Here is a 21540-nt window from a genome sequence, read left to right as displayed (position 1 = left end):
CTGACTCCACCTAAAGCAGGGCACCCTTACTTCCCTGGAGATTGCTGGGACCCAACCCCAGTGCCTTGCTCTCTTGAGCAGAGGGCAAGGCCTGCTGTGCCTAGAGGTGAAGTAGGACACCCCCCCCCCCCCCCGGCCTCTTTCCCAACTTATCAGGGAATTTCTGGCGGGCACAGACACATGTACACAAAACCACACACATAGACACACAGCCCAAGCCAGTGATGACGTTCCCTTGCCTGGCTGGTTCTACAGATGGGTGTGACTGGGTCAGAGTACAGGGAGGGTCGAAATATTTAGATACTGGACTGCCAAGCCCTGGTTGGAAAACAGGGATCATCTCCAAATGGATAGTTTGAGAAAGAGAAATGCAGCCCCTGACATCTGGAGGTTGGCCTGGGACTGTCAGCAGGCAGTGGTGTTGCTCCGAAGGGCCTGGTGCTCACCGTTAGGCCAGGGTACTCTATTGAATGTAAACAGATTCACAAGATGTTAGCATTGCACACAGCCACTCTGACCATGGTTGGATGCAGACGAAAACAAGGCCACTTCATAATCATGTGTGAACACAGACAAAAACATGAACGTTGCCCAAACCACAGAGATGACCAACACCCACCCACCCCCATACCGTCTCATGTGAGCGATTGCTGCTGCCTTACCAATTACCACTTGGGCCTCACTCTCGTCTGCCCTCGTAGGGGGTAAAATGTATCGAATAAGGAACCTACTTGTTGGATGATTTCGAGCTTCTTGACAGCATCCAATCCAAAGTAAAGCCCTGCTTCCTTCAGCCCTCCCCCAAGTCACCCAGCCTGGCCCAAATCTCTAATAAACCGTTCCTGGTACCCTGTTCCCGACACACCCTGTGCTTCCCCATGGTGTGCATTCCCTGGACTGCAATGAGCAGTAGCCCTAACTTGTCCAACCCCAGGAGGGTCCTGGTGCTCTTTGGCTGGTAGGCGTTGGCAATTTGGAGGTAAAAAACCAATGTATCTGCCAGAAGCCCATTGCCAGGCAGAGGCCCTCATGAACTTTGCCTCATCTTGTGCCTTCCCCAAGACGCCCCAGTGAGGCCTCTGAGGTCTGTGTGCGTCACTTGGGAAAAGCCCAGGAGTCGCGTCTGGTGTCTACGGATAGAGGTGCCTGGCTTCCCGGGCAGGTCCCCCCAACTCCGATGCCTTGGCACTTGCCATGCAGCGCAGAGATGCTTCTGGAGGAGCCCCAACCATGGGCGTTGAATTTACAAATCCACAGACTGGTGAATGCAGTTATTGGTCAGCTAGGAAACACGTACCATACGGTCACTGCATGCCACGGTGCGGTAGGCCCTGGAGATAAGAAAATGAGTAACACGTAGTCCCTGCCCTCACAACCTGATCCCACCGGCAGGGGCAGTGGGGTCCATCCCCACAACACCAGTGCTGGGAGTCTGCTGGGAGAGTTCACAAGGGACCTTCGCGATTCCTCACAGTGCTGTACTGGTCTGCTTCTCTCTAGTCTAGGCTTTTCTTTCACTGACCAAAGCACTCCATCCTATGGTTGTATCCTCTTTGTCATCTCTACAAATGAAATATGAATACGTTTACTGTGCTGAAGTGAGCCCGTGTACGGTGCTTATTACAGAGGATGGACTGATGGCTCTTCTTGCCCGAAGAGAATACACCTCTTTCTCTTCACTTTTCCTCAGCCCCTTCATTTTTGGTCCTTCCTCTCAGAATCCCTGCAGTCTCCCTTGCTTGCTTTCTTCCTCCCTGTGTGTCTTCCTCAGGTTCCGATAAGTGCTCTCTGCCCATGTTTCTGTTTTTGGTTTTTTTCTCCCAGCCGTGGAGCACAGTGCAAAGAGCACTCCTGGCTGTGAGTCTCAGCACCGCTGTTTGACGTGAATGGCCCGGGGCAGCTACTTACCTAGGTCTCCGTAGCTTCATCTGTAAACTGAGGGCAACAAACTAGATTATCCCTCTACTCTCAGTTCGAACCTCCTGTGTATAGAAAAAGTCTCTCAGGAGCGTGCGCGGGACTGTGTTCACCTTGCCATGGGCTCAGTTGTCTTTCATCTCTAAGGTCTAGAGCAGACGCTAATAGGACTCAAAACTCTTGGCAAGTGTCTCCCCACATGGCCTCTGCTGTCCCTTCGGCTCAACTAGATTTACAGGTTTGGTTTTTGGGGTTTTGTTTTTTTAATCTATGGCTTGTGATTCTTCTTTGATCCAGCAAGTTACAGCCAGAAACCCTATGACCCCTAGAAATTGCACCTTGCCTTATTTTCTCTCCATGGAGAGGTTGACAGACTAAAAACTGGGCTCCAGGAAAGGTGGCATCCTTCCGCCCCTAAAAAATGTTGACTTCAAGCCCAGAATTACCCCCAGCAAAGTTTTATGGAAGGACTATTCTTAGCCATGATCTGAGCACATACATCTCTGCCCAACCATTTAATGGTTCCCAATTGCCAACAAACACACCCTGCAGAGCTGGTGACTGGAAAGCCACCATAACCCAGAGTAGCCATCACCCTGATGCTGACAGAAGAGCTCATAACACTGTCCCTCGTGCCACATAAGGCCTGAGGCCCTAGACCAGCCTATACACCCACTTTGCTCTTGGTCCATGGCCATTTTCACATTGGTTATGGCCTTGACAGAACCATGTCCCCAAGTGCTGACAAGAGAGCCAGGAAGCTTGCAAGCTTTACCACCCAGCTCTTAAGCATAGAGACAGCTAGAAACTGTATAAAGGGAAGGTAAGAAAATCCAGCACCATGATTTGCTGGGTGGACAAGAATGCTTAAGGATCACTGCCCCACCAGGGTGAACGGGGAGTTTTAGGTGTTTCAGGGAGGCCAGCAGAGCCCCTCCAGCTTGAAGCCTTCTCTGATCAGGCCCTGAGGCCCTCAGCCACTTTGTTGAGATTCATATCCCAAACAACTGTCATGGGATTCTGGTCTACTCCAGCGGGAGTCCTCAAACTAGCCGCACAGTGGGGGTGGGGAGAGGCGGGGAGTGCTGGGAACAGGGAATCCTTGGTCTCAAAGTCGCTCCCACCTCCACCTGGACTGGGCCAGTACCGAGTCCTAGGAGAAAGGGCCACAGTGACCTTTCAAGACATCAGCTTGACTTAATGCAGGGATGGAGGGCAGCTCACGGCTCAGAACACCCTACACTTGTCCCTTTGGTCGTGCAAGCCCTCGTGGTTCCGTTCATCCCAACAGGAGGCTCCAAAGAGACCTCAGCTACCAGGTGAACTCCGGGCCCAGAGGAGGGAAGGAGGTCCCGGGGCGCCCCGCTCTCAGCAGGCGCGCACTATGTGAGGTAGATAATTACAAAAGAATACCATGGTGGGAGTTCTGCGGGAGGTTGCAAACATTCAGCTCCCCCAGGACATTCCCTGTGCGCCCCAGAAGAGCGTGGAGTGGCCGGGTGGGGACAGAAAAACGGATGTCTCCGTGGGGACTCTCGCCGGCCACTTCTCTCCCAGCTGCCTCACTGAGTCCTCCCCGGGAGTCCTCCCGGAGCCGCCCCTACTCGCCTGATGGGACGGGAGGAGGGGGGGGCGGGAGCAGGAAAGAAGGGATTGAGGGGGAAGTTTCAAGGGGTGTGCCGGGGAGGGGGTTGGATTCTCATGAGTCAGCGGAGCGGGCTCAGTGTGACTTCATTGCTTCCCGAGAAGAGGCGCCCGGGGCAGGAGGCCGCTCAGAGTGCAGCAGCAGGAGTGGAAGGTCGGAGCCCTTGCCGTCGGCGCCGGGCAGGGCGCGGGGCAGAGCTCAGAGGGGCCAGGTCGCTCGGGGCTGGGATGGCGAGGGGAGGCCGCGCGCGGGCCAGGAAAGCTCCGGGGCAGAGGAGCCGACCTCTCCTCTCCTCTCCTCCTCCTCCACCCTCACGGTCGCCAGTTCCCGCCTCGGCCCGAGACGCCGCGCTGCGCGCCTTCCGCCTGCAGGTGGCGCTGCAGAGGCGCCCTGGGCGCACTGCTGGGGGTCGGGGGTGGAGCCCGGCCCCTGAGCGGATCCGGGCTGGGAGGCGCGCGAGCCCAGAAAGGGGCCGGGCGGGGCGGTGGGGGAGGCGAGGGAAAGGCGGGAGGGGCCGCCAGAACCTCCACTGGCCCTCGGACCTCGCGCTCCCACGGAAGTGGCGGGAGAGTCCGGAGATCCGACCTGAGGCGCTAGCGCCGCGGCATGGGGCTGGCTCCTGCGTACTTCTTAATAGTCCCTTGGGCCACCTCTCCGGCCCCGCAGAGTTTGGGGCGGCTCACCTTTAGCAAAGGGATTGTGGTTTAGGGGCCGTCTTTCCTCTCCGGGGATGGCTCTCTTGACCCGCGGGCAGTAGAATGGAAACTTTGAGTCGCGTCTCGGGGCGTTGGGGGTGGGTTTCCCTGAACAGCCACTCTCTAGCCTGGCTCTCCTGAGACCCAGAATGCATCTCCTGCACCGGGATAGACTAGGGCTGGGGCTGGGGTGCAGTCTGGAACCAGGACTCAGCCTAGATGAGGGGCAGGGGTTCAGCTTTGGGCTGGATGTAAGCCTGTAAACTGATGGTTAGGGATTCTGCGCGTCTCAATTCAGTCTTTGGCAGCTATAGAAGAAAAAAAGCTAAGAGGCCCATTTGGGGCTCAAACTTACAACCCTGTTCTCAGTAGATAGAGCTTTGTGTTCTACCTCCTTGCAGGCCCTGAGCTCTAGAAGTCATGATGCTGCTGACCTTCCCGTGTTGGTTCATGGTTATGTGGTGGCTCTTTAGTTAACATATTAAAAGTATCAAGGCACAAAAATAACCTGTGGCCAGACACATTTAAGCTGGAAAAAAAATTGTTGGGGGCTGCAGCCTCAACCTTTCCAGAGGCTCCAATGGCTATTCCCATGATACAACTTAACATAGAAATATATGGGTAGGGTGTATCTCCCATTTCTGTGCCAAGACATCAAAGCCATGCACTGTGCTAGTGTTCTGGGTGCCTCTTCTCCTCTGTCAGTCAGTCCAGCTCCCCTGCTTTCAGGATGTCCAAAGCCATCTGAGAAAGTTATCCTTAGGATTTTCCATAAAGAAGAGGAAAGGGGTTAAAAAAAAAAAAAAAAGAAAAACCAACCCGAAGGATCCTAAACGTTTCACTGTGTTTCACTGTGTGCCAGGAGAAATACCGTCTGTCTCCTGCCCAGACCTCAGAGCCCGGGCCTCCTTCCTACAGGGCGGTGCCCAGCTATTCCTGGAAACCCCCTCCTTTCAACTAACCCCCTCCCCAAGGTGTCTCCTCCCAGAGCACGACCTAGGAAAAGGATCGTAGTGTCAAACTTGATGTCTCTATCCCCTTTTGGTCCCTAACCGGGCCTGCAGCAGTCCTCAGCCTGTCCACTCCCCTGATGCCCTCATGCTGGCTTCTCCTCCACGGAGCAGGGCCTGAGCTGTGGCCTCTCCCTCCAGCCTGGCCCTGTGCCCCACTAGGTGACTGGGAGAGGATCTGATATACTAATTTGTGTTAATGTGATAATGGGCGCTAATGGGGTCACGTGCTAACCACAGGCCAATTTCTAGCCCAGCCTTACAGCCTCAGCCCCCAAGTCCAGGCTGTAGGAATGGGAATTTCAGGCTGACTAATCTCCACAGCCCGCTGGAGGGGGCGGGGGAGTGGGAGGAACCGAAGCCCCAGGACGATCCCAGAGTGCTGGTGCCTCGGTTTCAGTTTCATCCTTGGCTGACACTTTCCTCCGACGAGTGGAATTGCTTTGGTTTTCCTCCAGTCCCTCTTCCCTCCCCAGCTGCCCCCCTTTTGGATCACTAGCTTCCCTCGGCCAGCCCTTCACTTCGGAGGGGAGAGATGGGAAGATAATTTGGCAGTGATGAGGAAAAAAATGTACACGTAGACACCCTCAGACACACAGGCTCACATACCATGCTGCCTTGCAGACACACACACACATACACACACACGCCCACAAACACACACACACGAGGGGACTTGCCACTCACATCCAAGAGTCAAGCTCACACACATGCATGTGTGCATGTGCGCGGGCGCGCACACACACACACACACACACACACCACCTTCCTGCCATGATTGCGCCCTCACTCACATCTGAGAGACCCACATGGACACCCACATAGGCAGACAAGACCCTATGGAGACCCATCCCACACGAAGACACACACACACACACACACACACACACACACACACGGTCTCTCACATACAAGCCAGCAGCAGCAGCCGAGTTGGATGGCTTCCTCAAAAGAGGGCTGGAAAGTTTGTTTGCTGCCAATGAAGGGGCCTAGACATTCCGTGAAATGACTCATACTGCACCTTTATAGACATTAAATGTATTTTTTTCTGGATGAGACAACAACAACAACCCTCGACCCCGACCCCCGTTGGGACGGCAGGGTGGGGAAGCTGCGTGGCTGTGGTCCTATTGGGTCTCTGTCTGGTGCCTGTCTCTCTGGCTTGTCCTCGCCTCCCTGTGGGACAGGGTAATCCCCAAAAAGCAGAATCCTCTACCCCCTGATACAAACAAACCTCAGCCCAGAACCGCCCCTTGGCAGGATGTGAAGTAGGGGGAATTCAGGCCCTCCAGGCCCCCTCACGCCCTCTCCCCACTCCTCTACTTCATCCCCAGACCCGAGGATCTGGAGTACGGCCTGGTGTCCCTACTCTGGCGTCTCAGAGATCGGGAGCCCTTCCCGATCTCTCCTTCCATCCAAGCACCCCATCCCCACCTCTCCTGGGTCTGTCCGTACTGCCACCTCCGAGCACAACTCCAGGGGTCGCTATTCACCATGTATATAACATGTAGCGCCACATGTGATGTGACTGGTGTCTCACCCACTCCCCTGAGCCTCCTGTCCGTCTGAGAAGGGAACACCCAGCTTATAGCTGCCTGTTGCCTGTCGCCAGCACACTCAAGGGGCCACAGAAATCATGTGGTGCCCTCCTCCAGGAAAGCGTTTATTTGTTGGCATCCCTCCGTGCCTCCATCCCGGTCTCTGCCCCCCCCAGCAGCAGTCCGCTGGGCCAAGGTCCCACGTTTTTCCTTGCTGGCCATGAAGGGAGGCGCCTTTGCAGTGTCATTTGGAATCTCCACAAGGGCTACAGAGCGCAGGGAGGCTGCCAGCCACACGAGGTGGGGGTTACCCTAGCAGATGGCAGAGGTTGAGGAGATAACCCCGACTCCACTGGACAGTGCCCCCAAAACTCCGGATGCCGCACTGCCTCTGATAGGTGCCCCAGAGTAAGTGCCTGTCCTTGGCCCTGGTCCTGGGGACTTTTCCAAGCTGATCCCTGGCTCCAGGATAGGGGCTAGAGGCCAGTAGACTCCAGGGGACTTGCCCTCATTTGCTGAGCACTGCTTGAAGCCACTTCTTCCTCATTTTTGGCAAATGAATCAAATGACTGGGTCCTCCTCCCCCATCCCACCTCAAAAATCTCCCACCAACCCAAGAGGGCTGGCCTGAAGGGCACTGAATCTGTTTCCTCAACACTTGGCCCACTCCCAGCAGTGCATGCGGTGGGAACAGCTCCTCCCAGCAGTCACCAAAGCCAGGATGGACATAGGGAGCACTGACTCAAGGACCGCAGCACCTGCTAGGTAACGTTGTCATCTCACTCCAGGCAGACCCCTGAACTGCCATCCAGGCTTCCAAGAACTGAAACCCAGTGGATCTCTGAAGTTTTGCAGGGGATCTTATGGTGGTGGAGCCTGTCCCAGCCGAGGCCTGGAAGGGAAATGTGTAATTCTCCATTTTAATGAGAGCAGTGTTGTGGGGGTAGGGGGGTAGGGGGTGGAACCAAGTGACTTCCCAAGAGCCTCAGCCAAAGAAGGTGGCTGACCAGATCAAAGTCACGATCTGGGAAGTTGCTCCCAACTACACCTTCCCATCTGCATGCCTGTGCTTTGGCCTGAGCACACCGGCTCCCACCCTCGTCAGTTCCCAAGATGGACCTGAGCAAGAGAAGACCATCTGGGGAAGGAACACTTGGGTATGACCTATCTCAAGGAATTCTTATCTTTCACAGTTATCCAACCATCTTTAAAAAAAAATTTATTTATTTGTCAGAGAGAGAGAGAGAGCATAAGCAGGGAGAGCGGCAGAGGGAGAAACAGGCTCCCCGCTGAGAGCCAGATGTGGGACTGGATCCCAGGAACACGGGATCATGACCTGAGCCGAAGGCAGAAGCTTAACCAACTGAGCCATCCAGGAGCCTGCGACGCAACAACCTTTTTAGAAGAAACACTTTTTATGATGCTCAGTCACCACCTGGGATGTAGAGATTTCTATTTGCCATTTGGAGCTTTCTAGGGCCTTGTCATGTAAGCCCAGTAGAGGCAAATCCAGAGTTACTGAACATTTCAACAAAGGAAGGGCTGCTGTTTGGACGGAAAGGATTACAAGGGGCTTCTCAGCTTCACAGGTGGGAGGATTTCTTTTAAACTATAACTTCTCTCTGGGCTTTTGAATATGGTTTTCATTCTGAAAGTCTGATTGATGGGTGACTTTTCTAGCTTGTGTCTGTAGTGGAAAGTCAGGGCCATGGCTACAGAATCTGTGGCACTGTGGTGTTCTGTTCTAGCCACAGGTTCGAATAGAATTTGCTGAGGCCAAGGGGTTAAAGGAAGGGGGGAAGCCACCAGCTACCTTGTCTCTAAAGAAGCTGGGGTGATTTGCAGAGGAGCATAGGCACTGCTTGAAAGAGGGGACAAAGAAGGGCTGAGAAAGCTGCCAAGGTGGAAAGGCAGGTTGAACCCAGGAGTGGTGAGCGAGCTGGTCCTGCACAGGCTATGGGCAGCCAGGAGGCCCTCTGCTCTTGGAAGGACCCAGGTTCTGAGGCTTGAGAGGACTGAATAGGAGTTGGGGCAGGGACAGGCTGGAAGGAGAGAGGCTGAGAGTGCACACTGGATGGGGCAGCGGAGCCTGGGCATTCATGGGCAACTCGAGAAGGGGAATTCCTGCCAAGTCAGGAACTGAGCCACTGGCAGAGACAGCGTGGCTGTCGTCAGGAGTAGTGATCTCAGTCGGCGGGCCCCACCTGGCTGGGGCTCACCCAATGGGCAAATGGAAGAGCGGGGAGCCGGGTGGAGAAGGGCTGGCAGGCTGGGGAGCAGCAAGGTCATCGGGAAGGGCAGCCTGGCTGACCTGGAGCCATGGGGCCGGGACGTCACTGCTGCGGCCCACGGCTCCCCAGCTCGAGGTCAGCGCAAGACTTTCATCAAGGGGGGGTGGGGTTTGCTTTGGCCACAGTTCCCAGACCCTGGGGCCGTGGTTAGTTTTCAGTGTCTGGGGAAGGTGGGAACTTACGGGATTCCCACAGGTGGACTCCAGGTCATTGGCAGGTACTTGGGCGGACACCGGTTACCTGTTAGCTCGTTGGCGCGGTGCCCTCTCCCCCTGCCCTTCCCAAGAAGAAGACTTTTCCTCTGGCTTTTCCGTGCCTTGAGGCTTCAGCTCTGGTTTAAGCCACACTCTTAGGAGGTATCCACCTTTAACCCTCAGCAGCTTCTGGCCTGGCCTTCTCAGACATTCTTCTGAGAGCTGGGGTTGAGAAAAGTTGAAACATGGATGAAGATGCTGCTGAAGGTAGCTAACATTGATTGAGGGCTTATTAGGCACCAGGCACCACTGCTGTAGCCACAGGTTATCTCATTCAATTGTCATCACAGCCTTTCTTTTCACTTTTTTAAAAAAGATTTTATTTATTTATTTGACACACAGAGAAAGATCACAAGTAGGCAGAGAGGCAGGCAAAGAGAGAGGGGGAAGTAGGCTCCCTGCTGAGCAAAAAGCCCAATGTGGGACTAGATCCCAGGACCCTGAGATCATGACCTGAGCCAAAGACAGAGGCTTAACCCACTGAGCCACCCAGGTGTCCTCTTTTCACTTTTTAAAAAAGCTTTATTTATTTATTTGAGTAAAAGAGAGTGAGAGAGAGAAAGCACGAGGGGGAGGGTCAGAGGAAGAAACAGACTCCCCAATGAGCAGGGTTCCCAATGTAGGACTCCATCCTGGGACTCCAAGATCATGACCTGAGCCGAAGGCAGATGCTCAATGGACTGAGCCACCCTGGCGCCCCAGCAGCCCGCCCTTCCTTCCTTCCTTCCTTCCTCCCTCTTTCTTTCTTCCTTCCTTTCTTTCTTTCTTTCTTTCTTTCTTTCTTTCTTTCTTCTGGATAGGGATGGGGAGAAGGGGCAGAGAGAGAATCTTAAATAGGCTCCATGCTCAGTGCTGAGCGGAGCTGGACACAGAGCTCAATCTCACAACCCTGAGATCAGGGCCTGAACCAAAATTAAGAGTCGCATGCTTAACTAACTGAATCACCCAGGCACCCAATCATCATAGCTATTCGATGTAGGTTCTTATTATCCCCAACTTAAAAATAAGGGAAGCGAAGCTCAGAGAGTTTAAGTGACTTGCCCAAAGACACACAGCTGGTAAATGGTCCAGCTGGAATAGGAAACGGGGTCTGTCTGATGTTAGGGACCACTGAACTCTTCACAAAATGGAAAAATATGTGTGTTTGTATCTATTAGTGAGTCTCAAGGTCAAGATAAAGGGAGCTTAGGGATGGCTGGGACCTACCACGATTTCGAGAGGGGAGCCTCATGGACAAGAGACCAGCAGAGAATGGTGAGGCTCCAGGATCAGGAATCCCCTGGTGAAAGCATGGCCACTTAGAAAAGAAAAAAATAGAAATCTGCTCTTGGTGCTTATTTCAGGGACTTGCTATAGGTAGGCAAGATAATCTCAAGGGCCAGTGCCAGTCCAGCCCCTAGGTTTTTCCCCAGAAAACTATAATCTGCAGCTGCCTTCACTGCCATCATCCACCACCTTTCCTGTCTCCTAGTCCTGTGCCAGAGACCACCCTTTCCCAAGGCTGGGGAAGCAGGCAGATGCTGGTGGTTGAGCAGGTCCCTGAACTTCAGACCCTTTGGCCATCCTGCCCTTCAGAGGTCGTTCCTCCTTTGGGGCCCCTTCAGCTTTCCCGCTTTCTGCTAAGGAGCTGCCAGGGCTGAGGCTTGGATGGGCCCTTCCTCCAGACTATGTAGAACCATAAGAAGTGACTATTTCCAGCCATCTCCCTCAGAGCCTCCTAGCTGTGGGACCAGGTGGAGTGTGGGGGCTTGTATGGATGCCCAGGCAGGTCAGAGGAGAGGGTAAGGGGGAGATAGCATGGGAGACTGGGGTTCAGGGCTTTAGAGAAAAGAGGTGCATGAACTTTTCCCCAGTACCCCAACTCTGGCTGCCTCTGCACCTTCTGTGGCAGTCGGGCTCCCCCCAAACCCAGCCCTTCCCTTGATTCATTTAGGTCTGGTCTCCCCCACCGGGAGCCCTAGGCTCTACTTCCCTCAGAAGTCCCCCAAACTCTCCAGTCACTCCCAAGTATACGATTTGGCCCAGGACTCCGCAGTGTTTGGCATCTAGCTCCCGAGCTGCATCCCCTGGGCATCTCCTGGCCTCACGCCCCCTGCTCCTGCTCCGCCAGCCCTCGCCCTCCCGTCAGGTCCGAACACAGCAGGCGCTCAATAATCTGGAGTGCAGTGGTGTGGGCCAAAGGCGTCAAGCCCACCGGCTTGTGTGCAGGCCGAGGGGGCTGGACACAGCCATCCAGGGTCCCCGGGGAGTAGGTTTCTCTCCCAGGCCTTGGGTGGGGGCTTCCCTCCGGGAAGGGCCCCGCACAGGGAGCCGAGAGCCCGGGGCCCGCCGCGTGCCAGCAGACTGAGGGGCGCGGACCAAGAAAGGGGTGCGCGACGTGGGCTCTTCAGGGGCCCTGCTCTTGCCGTCCCCGGGGGCGAGCGAGCCGTGAGGGGAAGGAGAGGCCGTACGGGCCCCTGGCACGGCTCCCCCTGCCGTGCTGGCGACCGCGGCGGGCCAGGGGTGGAGGGGCGCTGTTTCCACCAGGACGCCTCGTCCCTCCCTCGCTCGCTCGCTCGCTCGCTCCGTCAGCCACCCCGCCCGCCCGCGGTCCCTCCCGTCGGTCCCTCCCTCCGGCTCTTCCCTCCCTCCCGCCCTGCCTCCTTCGCGCCCGCCCCAGCCGCCGCCTGCGGGGACGTGTGTGTCTCTAGTGCAATTTCCCCTTTCGCTCGGGTGTCTCAGTGCAGGTCTCCGCCGGCTCGCGCCCCCTCCCCGGGCGCCCCCCGCCGCCCCTTCCCTCGGCGTGGCCCTCCCTGGCGGCCACCCAGCTCCCCCCCGCACTCCACCCCGCCCCCCGGAGTCGTTTTATCAGGGGCGCCGCCGTCTCACCTGGTATTTGCATCTCGCCCTCCAACTTGCCATTGGCGGCGCGACGTGTGGGAGAGCCCTGCGCCTCGCCCGCCCGGACCAGCCTGCCCCGGCGCCGAGGTGAGTCACGGGCGCGGGGCCGCGGGGGCAGGCGGGCAGGGAGGAAAGAGGGAGGGAAGGGGGAAGGGGGACGGTGGCCCCGGCGGCCGCGGGGACCGACCGGGCGCCGCGCTCCACTTCCACTTCTCCTTTCGCCGGCGCCGAGTTCCCGGCGCCACTGGCCCAGCCCGGCTTCCGAGGGGAGAAGGCGGGCTGAGGGAGGGCGGGAGGCAGCCGGGACCCTCGCCTGGGCCCCCAGAGCGGGGAGGGGACCGCAGCGACCGATCCCAGCCCGGCGACCGAGCCCATTCGGCCTGAGGTACGTCGATGGCGCCGCTTCTTCGAGCCTTCGGGGACCTCGAAAAGTTTGCCTCAGGGCGGGATCGGGGACGCTCGGGCCCCGGCGTGTCGGGGTTGGGGGCCCAGGGAATGGTGGGAGAGCCGCGGCGTGTTGAGTCCCGCCCTTGCCTCGCCCCACCGCGTGTGTCTGTGTGTGGGGCGGGGGGGGGGACTCGGGCTTCTGAGCCGGGTTAGAAACGGAATCGAATTCCCGAGCCAGGGTGGGAGGCCGGTTTTCCCGCGTCCCGGGCGCTAGGGTTCCGTGACAGGACGGATCGTGACAGAAGGGCCCCCCCGAAAGCCCGGCGCTCGAGGGCGGGAGGTCAGACCGTGCGGTGGCGGGGCTGCCAGATTGATTGGGCGGCCCCTAGCGCCTCTGGGGGGCCAGGCGCCTTAGTGTAAAGCACACACGCACTGGTGTAAAACACACGCGCGCGCGCGCGCGCACACACACACACACACACACACACACACACACACACCTATGACTTGGATCATCGGATCGCCAAAATAGAGACCTCTTGGCAGGGGCCAGAGTTTCCGTGTGAGCAAGACGCCCGCCTTCCCGCTCCCGCGTTCCCGCTCTCCCGGTTTCTCCCGCCTCTCTGCTCCCTCCTCTGCTGCCGGCGAGGGGATTGAGCCGCCTCACAGCGCGGGGTGCCATGCCGGCAGCGCCTTGTTTGGGGGAACTGCTGAGGCGGTATCCGCTTTATGAACGTCTGGTGCCTCCACCGCACCCTCTGTTGCCCTTCCCTCAGGACTGTGTGGAGGGACAAGGCCTTCCTGACCAGAGTCACCTCCTAACCCCTTGGTACCTCGGTTCAGCCAGGTTCTCCCTGGCTGCCCCCCACCCCGCCCCCACCCCGCCATGGGATTTGATGGCAGTTTGATTCCTGCCCCTCATCCCTCTGCCCGGAGATAGAGGCCTGTCTGGTCCTGCAGCTTCTTCTGGTTAATGTTTGACAGTTCATTGTGGCTAATCATTTTAATTAGCTCTTAAAGTGGGGAGGAACAGTTAACCTTGGACTTCTCGATTTTGGCCTGGTGGGGCCTCAAATGGGAGGAGTGCTGGGGAGGTGGGGAGGTAGGAGCGGAAGTGAGGTCACCACCCCAGGGCCCGAGCCACCACTGCTTGGCCCCAACAGCTGGTGGGCACGCCCATCAGGGACTCACCCCCTGCAAGCTGACCCCTGGCCTGAGTGCCAGGTTGGAGAGGGGTGAAGGGAAGAGATCTAGCTCTCCCCTTGGGGGGAGACAGGACACTTTGGCACTGAAAGTGCCTAGGGAACGTGTCTGCCTGGTAAGAATGCAAATCCCTCTTCACAGTTACACAGGGCTTTACCGGTTAGAAAGCACTTTCTCAACAACCATTGGTTGAGTAGACCCAGAGCAGAAACAGCCTAGCGGATGAGCTGTCCTGAGTTAAATGAAATACTTAACTATCTTGGAGGACTTGTTATCCTTGCTGGTGTGGGGAAGGGGCTGCCTACGTGTGCGTGTGTCTGGGGCTGTTCAAAGCCTGAGATGTTTGGGGGGGGGGTTGAGCAGGCTCCACCTTGCCACCCTCACCCAGCCTCTAGCTGTGAGCCGAAGGAGTGGCTTGTTTGCAACTATGTCTGGCATTCCTCCCACTGCTGCACTGTTTGCTCGATGGTTGCTCAGGAACTGGCGCCCACCCCTGGACAAGCTGGGGGCCTGAAATCCACTCTCCCCCTGCCTAGTGCTAAGTGGTGGCACAGTGGCTTCTGTCTTCTCTGTCCTGTGTTGGGATCTAAAAATCAGGGTGCTGTGGTCTTTCTTTCATAGGCCTGATTGATAGATTATCCCAAATGCCCCTAGCCTGCAAAATTCAGCGCTTTCCTCCCTGAAGAGGCCCAGCCAGGTGCAGGCTGAGGGGATTGCTTTCCCAGGGAAATCCCTGCTCCTAAGCTTGGCCTTGGGCCTTCCCACCCCCCCCCAACCCCACCCCCAACTTTCTCATTTTACCTTCCATCCCTAGAGCCAGACTGTCTGAGTCTAAAACCCAGCTTTGCTATTTACTTAGCTATGTGATTCTAGTCAGTTGTATGCCTCAGTTGCCCCATTTGTCAAGTGAGCCCTGCCTCATAAGGTTGCTCTGAAGATCAAATCCTTCAATACACATAAGCTGTTTGTTAGAACAGTATATGGCACACAGTGAGCACCAACTAGCGTGATGGTATTATCTGATACAGTGCCGAAAGCTCATTCCACTCAACAAACATTTGCCAAGAGCCAGTCCCCATAGCAGGCATCCCTGAAGTGGCAGTGAGAAAACATGGAGGTGAAGAAGATGTCACATGCCTTCCAGGACTGTGTATAGCTTAGCTTCTGTTGTAGGCCAGAGTTGGGGTGAAGGGTGTGGGAGGGAGACAGGGAGAGCATCTAGGTCATCTGTATAAATAACCATAATTCGAAGTCAGGCTGGAATACTTGAGCTAGTGTGGGGAGCTGGGCGTCCTAGACGTGGAGGCTTCTCCTTGTCTGGGGACTCTGGCTGGTTTCCAGTCTGAATGCACCGTCTGAACTGCTTTGGGAATTGGATGAATGACCGGGAAAGGGAGACCTGCTTCCTTGGTGGGCTGTAGGTGTCGTGATTTGTTGGGTGCCGGGGCAGGATAGCATTACTTAGTGCCACCCCCAAACGCCCCTCTAGGCTTCTGGCACACCCCCACGACCTCCTGGAGGTCCCCTGCGGAGCTGGGAAGGACTTTGGGCAGCCTTCTCTTCTCAAGCTTAGGTCTGACCCCAACCTGGGCTTGGTTATCTCTCCAGGATTTCTAAGCTGCAAAGAGGTTTCTGGCTTCACTGCCAATTTATTCCCTTTGAGGTTCTCAGACTGAAAACTAGTTCTGCAGGGGAGAAAGGAAACTCATCCAAGGTACCCAGAATCCCATGGGCACTTTCCTAGAGGTCAGGGGCTTTTCTCATCAACACCAACCTGCCTGCAAATCTCTGGCCGCTGAGCCTCACATGGCCAGTAATAGTGGCCGCGTCAGTCATGCCCTCTAGCTCCGGCCCCAGTGCTGGTTGCCAAGGAACTGCTGGTCGGGGTGCTCGAGAGGGTTCTGACCTCACAGGGGCTGCTGAGTTTCAATTCAACAGCCATTTATTAACACCTACTGTGTGCCCAACCTGTGCTAGGCACTGTGGAGGAGACAAATGAAGGAGGTGGTGAGGGAAAGATGACTAAGACACTGAAACAATCAGAGGCGAGGACAGGCAGCCAGGTCAGTGGCTGGTCAGGTGCTAATTGTGCTCCTCGGAGTAGGGGCCAGAGGCGGCCAGAGCTCTGAGGTCGGCCGCTGGAGGAGGGAGGGAAGGCTTTGTGAGGCTCGAGCTAGACCTTGAAGGGGAGGGGGGGCGGCGCGGGGGAGATTTGGCTGGGCAGAAAAGGGAGAAAAGATGCCTTTCTCTGTCTTCCCTGTCCACCGACTGACCTTCGAAGCCTGGATAATTGTTTGGCAAATGCATGGCACATAAAAGAACAGGTCAGCCAGTGTGGGTGGCTCAGCGCAAACCCCCGATCTCCACTCCAGGAGATAGAAAGTGGCTGGCCCAGACCCGGAGCCCAGGGAGCCCTGCGTGTATGGATAAGAATAAGACACAAAGGGTAGACAGGCTTCCTTGCCACCCAAGCTGAGGGGATTTCATTTTGAGTCCACCCCCCCCACCCCACAGGCCCTGGAGGAGGTGGGTGGAGAGAGGGGAAGAGAGGTAGAGGACATCAAAGGGACAGGAAAACTGATGCGCCAGTGGTGTTCAGAGCAGGCATGGGCTGGTTGGGTCCTACCTTTCCCCAGGATTCTGAGATTTCTCTGAGAGCCGGGAGGTTCAGGTGGAGGACAGAGATTTTCCTTTCTTCAGCCAGTTGGGAACCCAAGAGTCTAGAGAGTCCCATATGTTTCTGCCCAGACCACCCGGGCAAGGGCAAGGACTAGCCATATATTTGCTCTGCTACTTCTGTGTCTCCCATGGCTGAGTGGAGAGGGGAACTTGGCTCTTGTTGCATTTCACTGGAGAAAAACACCGGGACACACCATATCCTCCCCTCCCCCGCATCATTTTCCCTCTCTCACTGCCCTCTTTCCCTGCCCCCTCCCCAGCACGTTGCAACACTACAGGGACACACCGGGAGTGCCCTGACTTCTTGGCTGGGAAATCATGTCCTAAGGTGAGTTTTTTGGCAGAGACCCCAGCCTTCTATAGGAGGAGAAGGAGGCTCAGAGAAAGGTGTTTCATGCAGGAGGGTCTGCAAGGGAAAGTGCTGGAACATTTCTTAAACCAACAAGAAAGAGGTTAAGCAGCTTGCTCAGGCTGAGCAAGCTTTGCCTTAGGTTCCCACTTTCCTGATGGACCATTTTATTGTCCCAATGCCGGTAACTTCCAGCTTCCCAGTCCATCTGGCCTTCCTGAAGCTTCCTTTCCTCTTCTAATCTAACCCAGCATCCTTCCAGAGAAGTTGGGTTGTCTTGGGGTGGGGGGTGGGAGGCACGGGCTCTCTGTGTTCTCATTCCAGACCTACTGCTTACTGACTGTGTGAGTATGGGCTAGTCACTTAACCGTGCTGGGTTCTAGTACCCACCTCACAGGGTCGTGAGAGGGAGGACTCAGTGAGATGCTGCACATGAAGTGCTTAGCATGGTGCCTGGCACATAGTTACTGCCCCACAGGTGTTAGCTGTTGTTATTCCCGTGGCTGTTGTTGTCACTTCCCTTCACACAGCCTTGACTTGGCCAGCTCCAGGGAGCAATCGCTTCTCTGGCAGCATTGGCAAGGCCTGCCGTACCCATTCTGAAACTGAGAGGGAGTTTCCTCATCTTTCTGCTACCCCTTTGTTAAGTCTGTCATCACACAGGAGAAGGAGGGGACGTGTGTGCGGAGATGGATGTGTGGAGAAGATGTGTGTGCGGAATAGTCTTTCTGAGTGGCAGGCAGTGGTGCCGTGAAGAGCAAAAATCAAGTCCTTCATGTTTTTATTAACATTGCCATCTTTATCTCTTCACCACTCTCGTCTTAAGTATCATTTGCTACAGGAATGAGAAGTTAGTTCCTTTGAGAGAAGGCCTCAAAGGCCTTGCATCCTGGACAAGAAATTAGCAATCATCGGTCTCTTGTTTTTACCCTGCTGAGTGTAGAATTCTGGGAGCCAACTGACCAACCACTCCTCACTCTCTCCCTCCTTCACTAGAATTTGAATGGATGCGTCCATTCTTGTCCAATGCCCAGAGGCTTTGGGTTGGAGCTGGGCACTGTGTTTGCCCAGAAGAGTTCCCAAGGAGCTGTGCGCCCTCCCCATTCGAGGCCTCCCAGAAAGTACTTTGGAGGTTCCATCTGCTATCAGATGGATTGTGTTTGCCCAGGAAGGACTGGATCACCCATGGACCACCCCTGAGCCACTTCACTCTGTCCGTTGGTCTCCGCCCCTCAGGTTAGAACTGCTAGTCCTTGGAGGATGGGAGAGTGGGCAATTAGTCTTAACCTCCCCAAATTCCCGATGACCTGATAGCAAGGAGGTACTTAGACATAGATTTAGTAGATAATTTGTCTTTTTCCCATAATGCCCCAGAGGATAAAAGAGGCTAGCTAGTTCAGGTCTGCTGATTCTGTGAGAATCCGTGCACAGAAAACACCTGTCTCATTACATTAGGTGACCACTTTCTTGGTGCCCTACTGATCAAAAACAAACAAACAAACAAAAACCACCACAGCAGGACCAGCCTCCTGCTCTGAAGGATCTTTTTTTTTTTTAATTTTTTTATTTATTTGGCAGACAGAGATCACAAGTAGGCGGAGAGGCAGGCAGAGAGAGAGGAGGAAGCAGGCTCCCCGCTGAGCAGAGAGCCTGATGTGGGGCTCAATCCCAGGACCCTGGGATCATGACCTGAGCTGAAGGCAGAGGCTTTAACCCACTGAGCCACCCAGGCGCCCTGCTCTGAAGGATCTAAACCCAATTCTAGAGCTGTAGTAATACACATGCACTTAGCCCCACAGTGAGCTATTTGCATATCATAATATGGTTGCCATTGTAGTGATAATTAGCCCCTCTGTCATGGTACATAATTATCCTTTCTTTTTAGTGATTAAAGAGCAATTCAAGACTGTGTGGGATTAAGAGACTCTAGTCTCTTAGCAAGTTTGATGATTATAATACAATATCGTTAGCTATATTTACTATTCTGTTTATTTGAGCTCTAGGGCTTATTTACTAATTGTAATAGTTTGCATTTTCTAGAGTTTTATATAATGGAATCATATACCACGTGTACTCTCTTTTTGTATGGTTTCTTTCATTCAGCATATTTAAGATCTGTCCATGCTGTTACATCCATCATATTTCATTCCTTTTTTATTGCTAGGTAGCATTCCATTGTATGGAGATAGCACATATTATTTATTCATCAGTTGACGGGCATTTGGTGGCTTTCCCCCACCCCATGTTTGGCTATTACAAACAAAGCTGCTGTGCACATCTATGTACAAATCTTTCCATAGCTATATATGTCCTTTCCTTTTGGTTAAATACACCTAGAGGTAGAATGGCCGAATCATACAGTAGTTGTAGCTTCAACTTTTTAAGAAACTGTCAAACTGGGATGCCTGGGTGGCTCAGTGGGTTAAGCCGCTTGCCTTTGGCTCAGGTCATGATCCCAGGGTCCTGGGATCGAGTCCTGCATCGGGCTCCTTGCTCAGCAGGGATCCTGCTTCTCTCTCCGCCTCTGCCTGCCTCTCTGCCTGCTTGTGTGCTCACTCTCTCTCTCTTCCTCTCTGACAAATAAATAAATAAATAAATACAATCTTTTAAAAAAATTTTTTAAAAAAGAAGGAAACTTCAAACTGTTTTCCAAAGTGATTGTACTATTTCACATTCCCACCAGTCATTTGTGAGTTCTAGTTGCTCTGTGTCCTCACCAACACTTGGTGAGTCTTTTTAATTTTAGCCTTTCTAATAGGTGTGCAGTGGTATCTCATTGTGGTTTTGTTTTTTTTTTAAAGATTTTATTTATTTATTTGACAGAGAGAAATCACAAGTAGTCGGAGAGGCAGGCAGAGAGAGAGAGAGGGAAGCAGGCTCCCTGCTGAGCAGAGAGCCCGATGTGGGACTCGATCCCAGGACCCTGAGATCATGACCTGAGCCGAAGGCAGCGGCTTAACCCACTGAGCCACCCAGGCGCCCTCATTGTGGTTTTAATTTGTACTTCCCTAATGATGTACTTACTTATAACCAGTATATCTTCTTTGGTAAGGTATCTGTTTAAATCGTTTGCCCCTTTTTGGGGCGCCTGGGTGGCTCAGTTGGTTAAGCGTCTGCCTTCAGCTCAGGTCATGATCTCAGGGTCCTGGGATAGAGCCCAACATCGGGCTCCCTGCTCGGCGGGGAGTCTGCTTCTCCCTCTCCCTCTGCCGCTTCCTGCTTATGCACTCTTGCTCTCTCTCTCTCTCTGTCAAATAAATAAATAAAATATTTTTAAAAAATAATTTTTTTTTGCCTTTTGAAAATTGATTTGTTTTTCTTGTTGAGTTTTGAGAGTTCTTATATATTCTGGACACAAGACCTTTGTTCTTGCTTTGTGAAGGTTTTCTCTGAGTCTCTGGCTTGCCTTTTCATTCTTTTTATAGTGTCTTTTGTAGAGCAGAAGATTTTGATATCAATGAAGTCCAACTAATCAATTTTTACTTTTGTGGTTCATACTTTTGGTGAGGTCTCTAAGAAGTCTTCACGTAGCCCAAGGTCACAAATATTTTGTCTTATGTTTTCTTTTATAAGTTTTTATAGTTTTAGACTTTACATTTTGGTCTTTGATCCATTTTGAGTTAATTCTTTCAGATAGCGAGAGGTGTAAATTTACATTCATTTTTTTTTCCTTTTACATACAGGTACCGATTATTCTAGTACCATTTGTTGGAAAAGCTGTTGTTAGACTACTGCAGTTGTCCTTATATATGTGGGCTTATTTCTGTCCTTATATGTGTGGGCTATATTCTGGGTTTTTTTTTTTAATATTTTATTTATTTATTTATTTATTTGAGAAAAAAGTGAGTGAGAGAGAGCACAGGAGCAGGAGCAGAGGGAGAGGGGGAGAAATGGACTCCCTGCTGAGCAGGAAGGCCGGATTTCTGGCTGGATCCTAGGACTCTGGGATCATGACCTGAGCAGATGCTTAACTGACTGAGCCACCCAGGCACCCTCTGTATTCTGTTCTGCTGATTGATCTGTTTATCTTTCCACCAATGCCAGTTTTTTTGATTATTGTAACTTTATAATCATTTTTTGAAATCAGGTGGTGCTAGCCCTCCAACTTTGTTCCTTCTCAGAGTTATTTTTGCCTATTTTAATTCTGCAATTTCATATGAATTTTAGAATGAGATTGTCAATATCCTTTTCTTTTAATACTCGAATTTATCCTATTTACAGTAATTTAAAAAAATATTTTACTTATTTATTTGACACAGAGAGAGAGAGAGAGAGCACAAGCACGGGGGACTGGCAGGCAGAAGAGGAGGGAGAAGAAGACTCCCCACTGATCAGGGAGCCCGATGGGATCACCACCTGAGCCAAAGGCAGAGGCTTAACTGACTGAGACATCCAGGCACCCTACAGTAATTGTTACAACAGATATTTTATAATCATGGGTGGCCCTCGTGTAACTGTCACTTTAGAAGATTCTTAATCAGGGCACCTGGGTGGTTCAGTCATTGGGCGTCTGCCTTTGGCTCAGGTTATGATCGCAGGGTCTTGGAATCGAGCCCCGCATCAGGCTTCCTGCTTGGTGGGAAGCCTGCTTCTCCCTCTCCCGCTCCCCCTGCTTGTGTTTCCTCTCTCACTGTGTGTCTCTCTGTCAAATAAATAAATAAAATATTTTTAAAAATAGATAATGCTTAATCT

The 21540-nt window shown here is 53.6% G+C and overlaps 2 protein-coding genes across 4 annotated transcripts in view; one reads left to right on the top strand and one right to left on the bottom strand.

The window, feature by feature from the left end:
- Positions 1–12786, bottom strand: part of LOC116582180 — a 28328-nt gene extending 15542 nt beyond the window's left edge. Inside the window, exons 1-3 of one of the 2 annotated variants that reach the window (XR_004282411.1) lie at positions 12219–12308; positions 10557–10647; positions 8393–9512 (exon numbers count right to left, since the gene is read on the bottom strand). Coding sequence is in view for 1 of the 2 variants with exons in the window: in XM_032329632.1 (XP_032185523.1) it covers positions 10557–10629; positions 12219–12605 (460 nt within the window). In the remaining variant the exon portion in view is untranslated. Of the gene's footprint in view, positions 1–8392; positions 9513–10556; positions 10648–12218 lie in introns of both variants that reach the window. The other variant, XM_032329632.1, reaches the window with a different exon arrangement.
- Positions 12240–21540, top strand: part of ELF4 (E74 like ETS transcription factor 4) — a 40013-nt gene continuing 30712 nt past the window's right edge. Inside the window, exon 1 of one of the 2 annotated variants that reach the window (XM_032329626.1) lies at positions 12240–12317. The gene's annotated coding sequence lies outside the window, so the exon portion shown is untranslated. Of the gene's footprint in view, positions 12318–12538; positions 12616–21540 lie in introns of those variants that run through there. The other variant, XM_032329627.1, reaches the window with a different exon arrangement.

This window comes from Mustela erminea, chromosome X (assembly GCF_009829155.1).
Source record: "Mustela erminea isolate mMusErm1 chromosome X, mMusErm1.Pri, whole genome shotgun sequence".
Lineage (NCBI taxonomy): Eukaryota > Metazoa > Chordata > Mammalia > Carnivora > Mustelidae > Mustela > Mustela erminea.
This window is presented reverse-complemented; position numbering and strand designations above follow the sequence as displayed.